General features: G+C 37.4%; 1 protein-coding gene and 1 long non-coding RNA gene across 2 annotated transcripts; both read right to left on the reverse strand.

Annotated features, from left to right (window-relative positions):
• Positions 1 to 751: 751 nt before the first annotated feature.
• On the reverse strand, positions 752 to 2,143 carry LOC146303879 (uncharacterized). Its single transcript, XR_014769733.1, has 2 exons — positions 1,722 to 2,143; positions 752 to 1,528 (listed from the first exon to the last, which is right to left on the reverse strand). It is a non-coding gene; the product is annotated as an uncharacterized LOC146303879 (long non-coding RNA).
• Positions 2,144 to 2,518: 375 nt separating this feature from the next.
• Positions 2,519 to 12,551, reverse strand: LOC146303880 (butyrophilin-like protein 1). The gene is made up of 5 exons (XM_084714339.1): positions 12,420 to 12,551; positions 5,822 to 6,166; positions 4,738 to 4,776; positions 2,592 to 2,870; positions 2,519 to 2,523 (listed from the first exon to the last, which is right to left on the reverse strand). Exons 1-5 carry the CDS (start codon positions 12,490 to 12,492, stop codon positions 2,519 to 2,521), a joined length of 741 nt encoding a protein of 246 aa, XP_084570465.1. The 5' UTR covers positions 12,493 to 12,551.
• Between the last annotated feature and the right edge of the window lie 1,582 nt (positions 12,552 to 14,133).

The following is a 14,133-nucleotide window of genomic DNA, read 5'->3' on the forward strand; positions in this document are numbered from 1 at the left end:
CCAATTAAATAAAATAACTTTTGTTTCTTTTGTCAAAGTTTGAACAAAAAACTTCAAAAAGAGTCACAACACACAGTTTGATTAAAAATGATTAAGCGCAGCCTGAAATTACACAATACAAAAGCATCATCAGCCAACAACATAAAGACACAAAAATATCTCAGTCAACAACAGGAAACACTCAGTGTCCAGTTTATTAGGTACACTGAGCTAAAACTGATGCAGTCTAATACAACAGTCCTGCAGTAAATCCTCCTTCATGAAGGTTTTAATGTTCAGTCTGAAACTGTTTCAGAGATGTTGGTTTAACTTTATGATCATTCTGGAAGCTGTAGTTTATGGTGGTATTGATCTGTAGTACACTGACAGGTGTTTCTGTTATGCTGTCCACGCAGCTCAGTTCTAAACTGAAGGAGGATTTACAGCAGGACCGTTGTATTAGACTGTATTAGTTTCAGCTCGGTGTACCTAATTAACTGGACACTGAGAGTAAAGTTCACTGTGTAACTTAACAATAAGAAATAAAGAGAAGCAAAGAGGCCAAACAGTTTCAATAGCACAGATATAAAATATAAAAATTAACTCAATATATTCTAATTCTTCTCCAGTGTAACAGCAGGTTTTGGTTCAGTGAAGTCTTCTGTTTTTCAATTTCTACCTCAGTATGATCATATTTGGTGTATTTGCTCCTTAAAAACTTGGTATTTCTCCTGAGGCGCCGCCTGACATCCTGCGTCACAGAAAGTGTTGAGTGTCTGATTAGCAGATTTTTTTTTTTTTTTTTTAGATTTTTGTGATCATCTAAATCAGGATCAAACTAAACCAGGAGTGTAGAGGTAAATACAGTTTATGTCTATGACTTATGCAGTTAATTTAACACATATGAGTAAACACTCAGCCTAATTTCAAAGAGGTGGATAAACTGACTTTGAGTTTACCCCCACTATACCCCAAAACTGAATATTGCTAAAATGTATTGACAATATTGATTAAGTTATGTCCAAAAATATGCTGAGACGTGGGGTCTGATTTCTGATATCAGTTTAATATGTTTCCCAAACAGGTTTCCAAACATCTAATAAACTTATCTCATATTGTATGTGTCAATTATTCACTCTTTTTGCCTAATTTTCCAAGCTGTACAAATAAAATCAGCCTATATTTTGCTGCTCGGTCCAACTATTTTTGTGTACGTAGAGCGGCGTGAACAGCTGCGTCCTGCAAAACAACGCCAGTCTGGATAAAATACCAAGTTTTCAGGGAGTCCCGTTTTTGTCTGCCATTAAAGGTTCTGCTCTGACCATCAGGAACAATTTGGGGTTCAGCATTTTACTCAAAGACACTTCAACATGTGGACAGGAGGAGCCGGGGATCAAACCACAGACTCCTCAGATTAACTGATGACCTGCAGGTATGAAATGATTTGATGACACTTGGCCTGGACTGTTACAGTTCTCATCATTCTGGTTCAAAAAGTCACTCATGTGTTCAGGAGGGTTTCTGGATCAGGTCTGCATCAGCTGCTCTTCTGCAGGAAGGAAATCAAAGTTATATTCAAGAAAACCCCAAATTATGTCTTTAAACTGGGTGTAAGAATGATTAATGCCTGAGATGAAACAGCTGTCAAGACTCTAAACATGAAAACATGTAAAGGATTTGTTGTGTTGTCTCCTCATCGCGAATATGTTGATAAAATAAATTATTTAAACTTTCTTACTTACAATTTTGTGTGATGTAACACTTGGCTAGAACACCGAAAAGAGTGATGGCAAACGTAACGACAACGTCAGCAGCAAGCCCAGCTGATGAGTCTGAAACACACAACAGAAAGTTAAAGTAACACTCAGGATGTAACTGCAGATCATAAACAGCAGACTGGTCATTACAACCCACACAAAGAACAAGTAAAGGTGTTCATGTTCCCTCCACGACATGTACCTTACTGTTCTACGAAGGTTTCTAAGGTGTACCTTTACAAAGGAACTTTCTTTCCTATGAGTGTTTGAAAACTGATCACTTTTAAAGGCTAATAAATGATGTTTTAATATAACAAGTGTTGCCATAGTAAGTTTACCTCAATCTAATATTACAGCAAAGGAAGTAATGTCACTCTGCTGGCAGTGTTCAGCACTCAGGGTCAGGTGACTATAGCTTCACCACACAGAAAAGTTATATCTTCAGTCAGCTCCATCACATAAAAGCATTTTTTCCCACAACATTTCACAAATTGGATCAGTATTCTGGACAGGTCGTTCATTTAATTAGGCCACCATCATGATGAGAATAGACAGGTGAAATGACAACATTTCGGCTAAATATTTAGTGAATATTCAGATTTTACCAGAAACTCAATTGATTAATGTTGTGTTTTTGACTGATGAGTGAAACAAATCTGTCAGTTACTTTAATATGTTATCTGCAATTGATTGGTGGCTGGTGATAATTTGGTTCCTGGTTCAGACTGAATGAAAAGTTAATTTTTACCTCCATTTAATCCTATGAATTTGACTGCTCATTGTTAAGCTACAGTCCGAAAACAGCAAATGTTTTAAAACATTTACAGATTAAATCAGTAATAGGAAGAATCTCACCATGGATATACACAAAGGTCTTCGCAGGTATCTGATGGCAGATTTCCCCCTGTGTAGCCACACAGGAGTAGTCGCCGGTCTTGGTCACCTTAGTTTGGAGAGTGATGAAGAAGCGGCCTCCACTCTCTGTGACGTTTGATTCTTTACTAGAAAGGATGTTTTTATCACTGTCCTGCCACTTTACTTCAGGTTTTGGAAAAACACCTCGAACATCACACTGCAGCAGCGCCCAATCCTTTGTGCCTGTCAGCTGAGTGGCATGTGGCTCTGAACATGCACCTGTAAACATAATTTAGTTCACACAAGGTCAGCATTATATACGTTATATTGTGATGTTTTTTGTTCATCACTTAGGGCTGGGCATTAAATCGTTATTATATCAACATCATGACTTGATATCATTTTAGGTTTGAACATCATTATATAGTAACATGTCATGTTTTTTCCTGGTTTTAAAGGTTGTCTTACAATAAAGTGTTGTTCTTTTCTGAATCTACCAGACTGTTCTAACTGTTCTGTTCTTTCCCATTCAACATGGCTGATTATTATTATCAATATTCTTATTGTGTTCTCATTTTGTGAGAGCACCAATAGTCATCCCTAAAGTATTGTTGCAATATTGCTAAATATCTATATTGGGTCATTTTGTCAAAAATATTCACCCAGCCCTAACATTACATTGCATTTCTTGTATATGTTCACGTTTACAGAACGTATAAGAGAAAAACACAGGAACAGAGAGAAGTTTGAAAGAGCATTTGTCAAATATTTTTAACCTTTGTTAACTATTCACCTCTACAAACACTATATCTGACACATATCATGACAGAAATATGTATACAGCACTGAGGCTTGGACAACCCTCGAAATATTTTATCAATAGGTTGTGGTACAAACATCATCTTTAAAAGAAATTTAGCCATTTCAGTTCTGTCCTAAAATATGAGACATTAGTCTTTAGGGATGTATCGCCTCTTATGTTAGACACTTATGAGAGATTTCATTAGAGTGTACTTTATTTTATCAACAAATAATGTGATTATTGTATATCACTGGTATAAGTGTAACATAATTTGATAGCACCTCAAACTACAGCCTCAAAAAAAATAAAATTGATTCAAGACCTCAGGAATGTTTTTTTTGTTTGTTTGTTTGTTTTTTGTTTTGTTTTTTTTAAACAAAGCTAAACATTGTAATCTTCATTAAACTTTTCAGAGCTGTTATATTAGACTGCATTAGTTTTGGACAGGTGCCACTAAATGGCAAACTGGGTGTATGTATCCTGTTTCTTTCCACTGGGCTGGACACCAATATCCACTTCAGACAATTCCTTCATCAATGTCAAGGTATTAAAAGATACACTGACCAATATACTGGGTTGATTTTGGCACAGGTAACTCATATTTCAGATGTTACAATAAGATAGCCATATTGTGATATGAGACTCGATATCATCATCTGTCATCATATGGCAGAAGTGTTGTTTTTTTTTCTGGTTTTAAAGGCTGCATTACAGTAATGTGATGTAATTTTCTGATCTTACCAGGCTGCTAAAGATCTTCTTTTCCCATTACTTACTTAGTCATTATAAACACATTACTGGTGATTATTTATTAAAAATCTCATTGTGTTACTATTTTGTGAGGAACAAACAATCACTCCTACAATATTGCAACAATATCAATACATATCAATATCAAGGTCTTTGGTCAAAAATATTGTGATTTGTCTTTGTCCATATCACCCAACTATAATGCATCATATTCTATACAGTCATCACGTGTTCGCACTATTTGAGATTTTATGGTTTTTATTTCAGAGAAAATGTCTATATTGAGATATTTTTGGTATATCCCTGTACAGCCTAAAACTACTGAAATATTGTTTATAAAGGAGCCCTAAGTGTTGCACACGTTACAATGCACATAAACTACAATTTAGAATCACTGTTATTACAGTAACTAACAGTTAAACTTTACAGACTGTCTTGTCTTTACAGTTTAAATTTTAGAGACAGAAAACATGCTTTTGTATTGTCAAAGTTTTTTGGGTTTTTTTTTCAGTGTCATCAAACCTGTGGAGCCTATTCACACACTCACGAGACACCTGTGACATTGAGAGTGACGTCATCACAATCAGGACTCACCTGGGATGTTTTCCTCTGATCTGTCTTTTAAGATACAATCTGAAAGACAAAACAAAACATTCTGTTAGAGTTCTTGTCTGATATCATCAACTTGTCACACAGGTAATACTGGAAAAAAAAATGCTGAAACTTGTGACTGTTTGTTAGACTGATTTAAAACTTAAAAAGAAGTATCAGATTTAACAAACTACCATAAGTTGGCAGCACATTTACACATGAGACTGGTTTGTGTCGGTCCCAGATGGGTTACAGTCAAAGAGTCAGAAAACACATCTGTCAGAGCCTCCTTAGCCAGTAGTGGCTGGTCAATAGAGGGCGCTAAGGTGCTGCCCCACCTCTCCCCACATCCTAGAACATAAGTGAAGAAGACTAATTGCTGTGTAAATATGTACTGTATATTTCTTTAAATGGGTAAGGATAATATGGTGTACTTTGTGAGTAAAATGTATAATCTGCAGTAAAATGAGGTATTAAAATGCTTTGCAAAGTTCCAGATAGGTCATGTGTTTCTGTTCTGGGGTGCAATTTTCTGGTCTGTTAGGTGCATTTGAGACGAGCCAGACCTACACAGAATTGATCCCGACCTGCTCTGACATCAGAACCAGGTGCCACAGTTGCACTCCAAAGACTGCAAGTGCACATGTTGTATAAAATACAAATTTTCTGTGTAATTGTAATATTTAACGTTGCATATATTAGTCTGATGTAGTATGTAGCTTTTTTTTTTTTTTTTTTTTCAGTTTCTACGCGGGCAGCTCTTGTTTTCTATGCAGGTTCCAGGGCACACGGCCTCAATCCTATCACATGGATGACTGACTACAAATGACTAACAGTTCAGCCACCACTTACAAGTACCACATGCAACATACAATACCACGTTAAATAATATGAACTATCCCTTTAATGTTTATGTGTCTTCTAGCTGAAGCTCATCTGCAGCCCTCGTCCTCGGGGCAGGGCCTCGTCCAGATGTGTTGTTCTGATTATTTGATGAGAATTTAACTTGAGTCCATCTGGGACACTTGAACCAGTCTGTCTGTGAAATGAACAGGTGACTTTATAACTGTTTAATGGAAGAACTCACCAACAACAAGTTCAATGTAGAAGATTTGTCTGTTTGGCTCATCAGGTGAAAAATCACAGGTGTAGTTTCCACTGTCAGACAGCTTTGTATTGTTGATCCTTATGGAGGCGTCACCGACCTGCAGTTGTTTAGGAAAATGAGATACTCGTCCTTTGAACTGCTCATCTTGACCTCTAAGGCCGTTATTGTAATGTTGGCCCTTCTTATACATGAAGACCTCCTGTTTTCCACCACTCTGACCATCTTTTCTCCAGTCAAAGATGTTTTGTGCGATGTTCTGCTGGGAGCTGATGGAACAGGGTAAAACAGCTTCACTTCCTTCTGTCACTGTGATGACAGTTGCCCCTGAAAGACAAAAATAATCAGTGTGTTCACAGGCAGAGTAATCAGGTTAGAAAGAAAGTCAGTTAACACATTTATAGGTTTTACGACCCCCAAGTTTGGGCTAGGGCATGAGGGGTGTAACAATAAATAAATTTAACTGGGCGAAAAAGGAATAAGGGAAAACTGAGGCAAAGATTATTTTTATTAACAAATTAAGTGACAAATTAAGTTAACAAATTAAATAAAACAAAAGGGTTAACTTAATCTACTAAGTTAAACAATAACAATACACACACAAAAGACAACGAGTGTTCTTGCTAGCCAGAGTGGCTAACAAGAACACATATACACAGACAACAAGTGCCTTTGCTAGCTGGCGGAGCTAGCAAAGCACATGACATACAACATAACACTTCAAGCAATCTATCCTTGCTCTTCAGGACTAGACTGCAGACTTGCAGATCCTGGTCTGTCTAATGGCCCACTGGCCCTGATTGGCTGCACTCTCCCAGCTTTTAACACCAGGCTCTGATTGCAGAGTGACTGCACCTGCTGCCAATCACTGCACTCTGCAAGGGGGGGGAGGAGCAGAACCTGGGCAGAGGAGAGAACAACAACACAAAAACGCTGTTGCACATAACAACAGGCCACCACAATAACCCAAACACCAGTTTCTGAGCAGTTAAGTCAGTAGTCAGATTTACTACAACCTATAACTTCAGGCACTTGCTTTGTTAACCCAGGGTTTCATCTTCAGACTGTGTGCGCTCACATAAAAAGGGCATATTTGACTCTTCTTCCACATGAAATGAAGCGATCGCGAGCCACTTGCTTAAGTCAAAATCATCAAGTTGTTAAAATTATGAGCTGTGGAAAATATACAAAATACATTACAGCTAAAAGCAACACTGTTGCTGCAAATAAAGCAGGAGAAGAAGAATGCTGCCAGAAAATTACTGATGGACTAAATGTGGTCTTAATGCTGCCGTTTATTCTAACATGAAAACTGCACATTAAACAATAAAACTCCATACAGCAGATTTAAACATGATGAAGTCTGTCTGACACTGTCCTATGATGACAGAGACGTGGACATCACTGAAGTTTTTGACCAAACCAACGTAAAATGAGTGTAACTGATTTAAGATTGTCTGTGATAAATGATGATGAATTTTCTAATCAGTGATCTGAGCTGCAAAATCACCGAGACAAAACAGAAAACAGTAAAAAGTATTCAAAGTGTCTGCAGTTGCTTCATCATTATTTTACTGTGTGGATTATATACCATGTCAATTTAAAGTGTTAATATGATCTGGAGCAAACGGGGAAAATGACTCTGCATCACCAAACGGAGGTTACCATGACAACGTGATGCTGCTGTTACATTACATTATGTTACATTTTTACATTATATGGATTCGTTCAGTGATATTACGAACATACAGCTCAACAACTTTTCATTTTTAATGTCTTCCCTCAGTTTAAAAGCTATATCGCTCATAATCAATCTTGTTAGGACAATAATTAGTTAAAGAACGGCACATTTTACAGACGATTTAATCTGAAACTCTGAACATAACCTGCTGCCGACCAGGTTATGAGTTTAGCATCAGTTACCATGGTGATCTAGCCAGGTTGAAAGAGAGCCGCCATCATGACTCTGAACATAGACTCAACATAGCTTGCTAGCCCATTAATCTCACTTCATAGTTCACCCCTCAGGTTGAAGGTTTTTGTTATTGTGTCTTGTGTGTGAATTTTAAAAGTTCTATTTATCTGTGGAAAGTGACCAGCTAACACCAGGAGGAGTTGTAGTTTTATTCATTTCATATCTGGATTTAATGGACTGGATTCAAAGACACAATCAAATTAATGCCTCACATGGCAGAGTAATTGTATTTTTAAACAGAAATATGTTTGCTGATTCTCTTCAGATGAGCCAACAGGATTATTGCATTAATCAGTAAATATTCAGACTAAAAGTCTCCAGCCTGCTAACAGCTCTGTGAGGTGTATCATGCTAACAACAGCATGCTAACATGCTCACAGTGACAATATTGACATGCTGATGTGCAGCAGGTACAGTAGTGTGTTTACCATGTTGTCCATCTTAGTTTAGTATGTTGGCATGTTAACATGCTTAGATTAGTTGTCAATAGTTATGTGAGTATTTGGTCATAAACTAAAGTGTTGAATAAACCTGATGATGATGATGATGATGCTGATGATGATGATAATGGATGAAAAGTCAGAGGATCACCGAAGTGATTGAAATTCATCCTGAGAGGAACATTAATGTTTGTTCTTAATTTCATGACCACCATCCAAGAGTTACTGAGATCTTCACCTCTAAACCACAAACGTGAACCTGATGGTGGACGTCCCACTGCACTAAACAACACTCAGAGAGAAGCCACACTCTACTGCTGCAATAACTCTGTCCACAAATGTGTGTGGTGTTTATCCTCATGGTTTTGTAAATTATTGGTTCAATACTTATTTTCTTTCTTTCTATTTTTATTTTTCTTCTAATTTTATTTTTATATTGTTTCATTTTATATTAATATGCATATTTGTATGTATTTTCTATTTTTCTTTCTTTTTCTTTTGTCTCTATGTTACAATTTACTATGATTGTTGCTCTTTGTTTTCTACCACATCTTATTGTTATTTTATACATTTACTTATCTTTGTTATCTACACTAACAGACTATCAGGTTATTATTTGTGAGAGAATTCTTTGTGCACAAAGTGTCACTCTGTCTGCCTGCTCAGATTATGAAAAATAATTATTAATTATATATTTAAAGAACTTTCTTTAGATGATTTGTTGCCCTTTGCCTTCACAGAGGAATATAAACAGTAAAGGTTGGAGATCAAACTGAGATTGAATCAGAGCTGCTGTGATAAGAAACTACAGTCTGAGAACATGGAGCCCAAACTCTACCAGCTGAGTGAATAACAAATTATATTATAACTTTAAAAAAATAAATAAATAAATTGTTTGTTTGTTTATTGAAACATGTGTCACACCAAATCAAGGACCCCACTTTGGGCAGCCCTGATCTAAATGAAGACCAACATAAACTAAAGAGGCCAGACGAGTCTTGTTTTTACTTTCAGTAACGGCCAGAACTCTGTAAAGGTTTATATGAAAAACAAAGCCAAGAGATAGAGTTAAAATACAAACAATACAAAATCACCAAGACACAATAAAATATCATAGTTTAACTACAGATTAAGACCTACTCCTGGATTAATCTAAAGCCTGTCTATGAAAACGGTCCCTTGATTAATAAGATCCTCTGATGTTAAATGCTGGTTAGTTATTAACAGATATAAATGCTGCTGATGGAGAAGATAAAGTGAGCTCAGTAAGAAATGAGATCTCAGTTCAGAAAAATGTGGGCTCATTATTTGGCAAATAATGCGTCACAGTTGCCTTTTTAATCTAATGTGTTAATGATTAATCGTGTATAAGGTGCTTGCAACCTGATTAATAACAAAATATAAAACATTATAAATAAATTATAAGGGTAGCATTACTGTAAAGTGGTGTCCACTGTGGTTAGAAAAAAGTATAATATTTAGTTTTATTCTACTGTGTATTTTTATATAGTGAATAAACTGCAAAGTTTGGATCCTCATATCTCTGATACACAGTTTATACAAAGTTCAACTAACAGTCAGGTCTCATAAGGAAACAGAGGAGTGACTGCAGCTCAAAGTTGCATGAGACAACGCCCACCCACACACACACACACACCCACACACACACACACACACACACACACACACACACACACACACACACACACACACACACACACACACACACACACACACACAAAAACAACAATAATGATGTTATAAAGCACCTCAGGTTGTCACAGCTCCTAAAATACGACCATAACTGATCAGAAGGATCAGTTTTGATCAGCTGTTCTTTTTTATGTTTTTCAGTTTTTAGTCAAGTTTGCATAAAACAAAAAAAGTTTTAAATAACAGAAACACTTCCTTGTATAACAGTTCAGCAGCAACACAAAGCACATCCTGTCAGCCAGATACACAGTCGGGTTCAGTTACACAGAGAACTTTACACTCAGTGTCCAGTTTATTAGGAACACCGAGCTAAAACTAAAGCAGATCAAAACAAGATTAAAACCTTCATTGCTTTCTAATTAAAAACTATCACTTTGAATGAAACACTGTAGCAGATGAATGAAATTTAAAACAGTTTATCACACTAACAGCTTCATGAATGGTAATTATAGCTGAACATTAAGCTCAGAATTCCTGATGGTGTAGAAAGATTTTACACTCTTCCTTTTCTTCTTCTTCTTATTGAGTATTTTCTTTTTCCTGAGACTGATGGTGGAGAGATGTTACACTGTCATTACAGAAAAAATCTGCACATATTAAACATGCTGCAGGAGCCACACCCGAGATGTACTGACTCTGGGGCGGGGCCAAAGCGAGCCTGACTCGCCTCCAAGCAGGATGCAGTGATTTCTCGCCAACCGCGGCTAAACTGTGACAAGTCTCCTTTTCTCTTCCTCAGACGAGCGAGTCTAGTTTAAAAGTCTCTTTATGTTCAGCTCTCAGTGCTTCTGCTTCAAACTGAATCTCTCTGCTTTCAAATGTAGCTTCTCTGCTACTGTTTGTACTTTCAGGTATCTGCTTTATTACACACAGCTGATGTCTGTCGCTCTGTGCTCGCTCACGATCGCCTCAGTAAACTGTTGCATGCATGGCTGCGAGGGGCTCAGGATGGAGAAAACGAAACCTGACTCTGATGAGTTTCAACCATCAGCTGTTTTTAGTTTTTTTTTTACCCACTGCAGCTTGAAGTAATGGATTTGAATATTTTTCCACTACTGGCTGGTGTGGAAGGAGGAAAGTCCATGAAAAGTTTTCAGATCCATTCCTTCCCCCCAACTATTTCTGTTCCACAAAATTTTTTTGTCCTATTATAGTAAATTCCTGCAGTTTCTCTTCTCAGATTGCTCAGTCAGACAAGTAGAAATCAACTTGTGGGACGTCAGTTTTTATTTGCCCCTGTACAGCTGATGACTGATTTATTTATTAGCAGCTATCAAGTAAAAAAGACTAAAGTTGACTGTTACATTCATTGTGTTCTTGGGAACATGATATCTCAAGAACACCTTGAGGGCTTATAACTTGTATTCAAGAATAAACTTATTAAACTCTGTTGATCAAAAGCCAAGGTCACTGTGACCTCACAAAACATGTTTTTGGCCATAAATCAGAAGTCAGTTCAATCAATATAATTGATTGAAATGATTGCAGCATCCTTCTGATCAATAACAGCCATATGATAGATCTACTCAGTATTTTATGAGCTGCCACACCCTGAGGTGCTCTATAACTTCAGACGTGGCCTCATTTCTACTGCAGATGTGTGTGTGTGTGTGTGTGTGTGTGTGTAGGTGTGTGTGTGGTTGTGTGTGTGTGTGTGTGTGTGTGTGTCATCTCCATCCTGTTCAGCTTCACTGTTTCTGAGAAAATCTTCTCATGAGACCTGAGTTACACCAAATACACCAAACAGTATCCTGTTACAAATTAAGGATATTTGCAGATAAAATATATTTATATAAAATACAAAATACTTGATACTATGAGAAATTATTTTCACTACAAAGATTTTAGGTATTTGGTGTCCTTAAAATGCAATTATGGCACAATTTCACACAAGCAGTGCTGGAAAGTAACTCCTCACATGTAACTAGTAACATGTAATTATATCACAAAATAAATGAAATTGTAATATTTTACAGTCACTGAGAAAAATATAGTTTCAGTTAATTTTCGAATGTTTTAAGTTAAAATTTTTACATAATGCACCTTTAAGGTCAGACCCATACTGAAGCTAATACATGACTAAAACTTGATAATATCAGTCTATAAAGAACATTTTGTTTGTTTGTTCTTTTTTTTCATTTTCAAACTACAAATGACTTGCATTTTAATTAAACACATTTCTCATAACAGTATTTTGTATTTTATTTTAGGAGCAAGTATTTGTAATTTGTAACAAGTTACTTTTTGGTGCATCTGTAATAAGTTCAATCAATACTATAAATCTGTACTAATGATCAGGATGTAAGTGACTTCACACTGTGCTCATGTTTCTGTGACAGTTACAGATGTCATCTTTCCACTGTTCACATCCTGTTTCAGACTTTTGAAACATTTTAAAGTAAATCAGAGAGAAGAGCAGGACTGAGTTGAGTGTGATGATCAGTTTTCTTACCTTTTTGAGCAGATGTTGTTCCTGAGCAGCTCAGCAGACACACACTCAGCAGAGGAAGAAGAAGAAACTCCATGTTTGTCGTCTGACGAATAAACTTCACCACAACTGTCTTATCAGCTTTATTCACTCTTGACAGCAGCCTGATTGACCAATCACAAACATGTTTAGTGCCTCGGTCCTTACATGAGCAGCGTTGTCCCCCCCCCCCCCCCCCAAAGACTGTTCAACCAATAGTTCTGCTATGCTGTGCAATGATTGGCTATGATTACTGTGCTCTGATTGGTTGGGAACATGAGTGCAGACTGGCAGCAGGGAGAAGTTTAGCAAGGAGGTTATACAGAAACTACAGCTTGAACAAAAAACTTTGGTAGGCTTGGATGATCTGGATGCTGGACACTTTGAGACATTTGATGACTGTCTGAGTGCCAGCAAGTTTTAAAATACTTTATTATTACCTTGATGCTAAATAAACTGGAGCTTGATGATAAAATTACATTTAGACTGTGAAAAATGGCCTTTTGCACATTTCACTGAGTGCATCAGACAGTCTTACATCAGTGAATTCCACCATGTGCAGAATGTTTAATTTATTGTATCTGCACAGTGTTATATTTTCACAGCTCACTGTCAGTAAATATTATACAGCAAATACTGGTCTACAAGAGACTTAAAAGCCAGCAAAGGTCGAGTTATTAAAACTTTGATTGAGTCACTTGGGTTTTGGAGGTTTGGTTATAGTAATAACACAGAGTTGACATGCACAAAATTTATAAAACACTTTATTTACAAAGTAGGGGGACAATCCTTTAAAAACAAAGTTCATACTGCAAATGGTTAAAACTAATGGCCACGAGGAGCAGGGCTGGGGCTCAAAGTGGCTGGTCAGACCAGACAGGAAGCGAGGAAGGGTCCCAAACACATTATACACCAAACCAAAACCACCCGGGTGCCGTACAAAACTGATTGGTCTGCTGCACACCTGGAGGCTCCACAGCACCTGTACGGTGAGAGAGAGGCAGTTTCCAGAATTTAGTACAATAAACAGCCTTGGTAAAAATCACCTGTTGATGGCAGTTGATTCTGGGTTCTTGTCCATCTTGATCCTTCTTGACCTGAACACGGCCTTCGATATGGTTTCATATCCTGTTGGAGAGATTAGCTTCAGTTGGCATCACTGGCACCCCGCTTATCTGGTTTAAATCTTTTCTTTCTGACTGCACTCAGTTTGTTCAACTCAAAAAATTTCCTTCCCAAACCTGTCCAGTTACCAGTGGTGCTCCCCAGGGTTCTGTATTGGGCCCACTACTATTTTTACCCCTTGGTAAGATCTTCAGGAATTTCGGCATCCAATTCCATTGCTACGCGGATGACACCAAGTTCTACCTTTCCACCAAGCCTACTCCCACTCTCCTGCACACCTCCCTCTCTGACTGCTGACTGGAAATTAAATCTTGGTTCTCACGCAACTTTCTCAGACTCAACAGTAGTAAAACTGAGGTACTCCAAGTTGGCACTAAATCCATTCAGACCAAATCTAACAGTTTCTCCTTCACTACTGACAACTCCACAGTCCTTCCCTGCCTGCAGGTTAAGAGTCTGGGTGTCATCCTTGACAGCACACTGCCCTTCGAAGCACACGTTAACCATTGCTACTTGCTCTGCATGCTTTTCATCTACGCAGTATCAACTGTCATCGATCACCATGGTCTAAACT

This window comes from Lutjanus erythropterus, unplaced genomic scaffold, assembly GCF_056507025.1.
Source record: "Lutjanus erythropterus isolate fLutEry1 unplaced genomic scaffold, fLutEry1.hap2 Scaffold_219, whole genome shotgun sequence".
Lineage (NCBI taxonomy): Eukaryota > Metazoa > Chordata > Actinopteri > Lutjaniformes > Lutjanidae > Lutjanus > Lutjanus erythropterus.

Coding starts and splice junctions, on each gene's coding strand:
- LOC146303880 (XM_084714339.1), bottom strand. CDS start 12,492: ATGGAGTTTCTTCTTCTTCCTCTGCTGAGTGTGTGTCTGCTGAGCTGC. Junction 6,167..12,419: donor AACAACATCTGCTCAAAAAG/GTAAGAAAACTG, acceptor TTTGTCTTTCAG/GGGCAACTGTCATCACAGTG. Junction 2,871..4,737: donor ATCAGAGGAAAACATCCCAG/GTGAGTCCTGAT, acceptor TTATGTTTACAG/GTGCATGTTCAGAGCCACAT.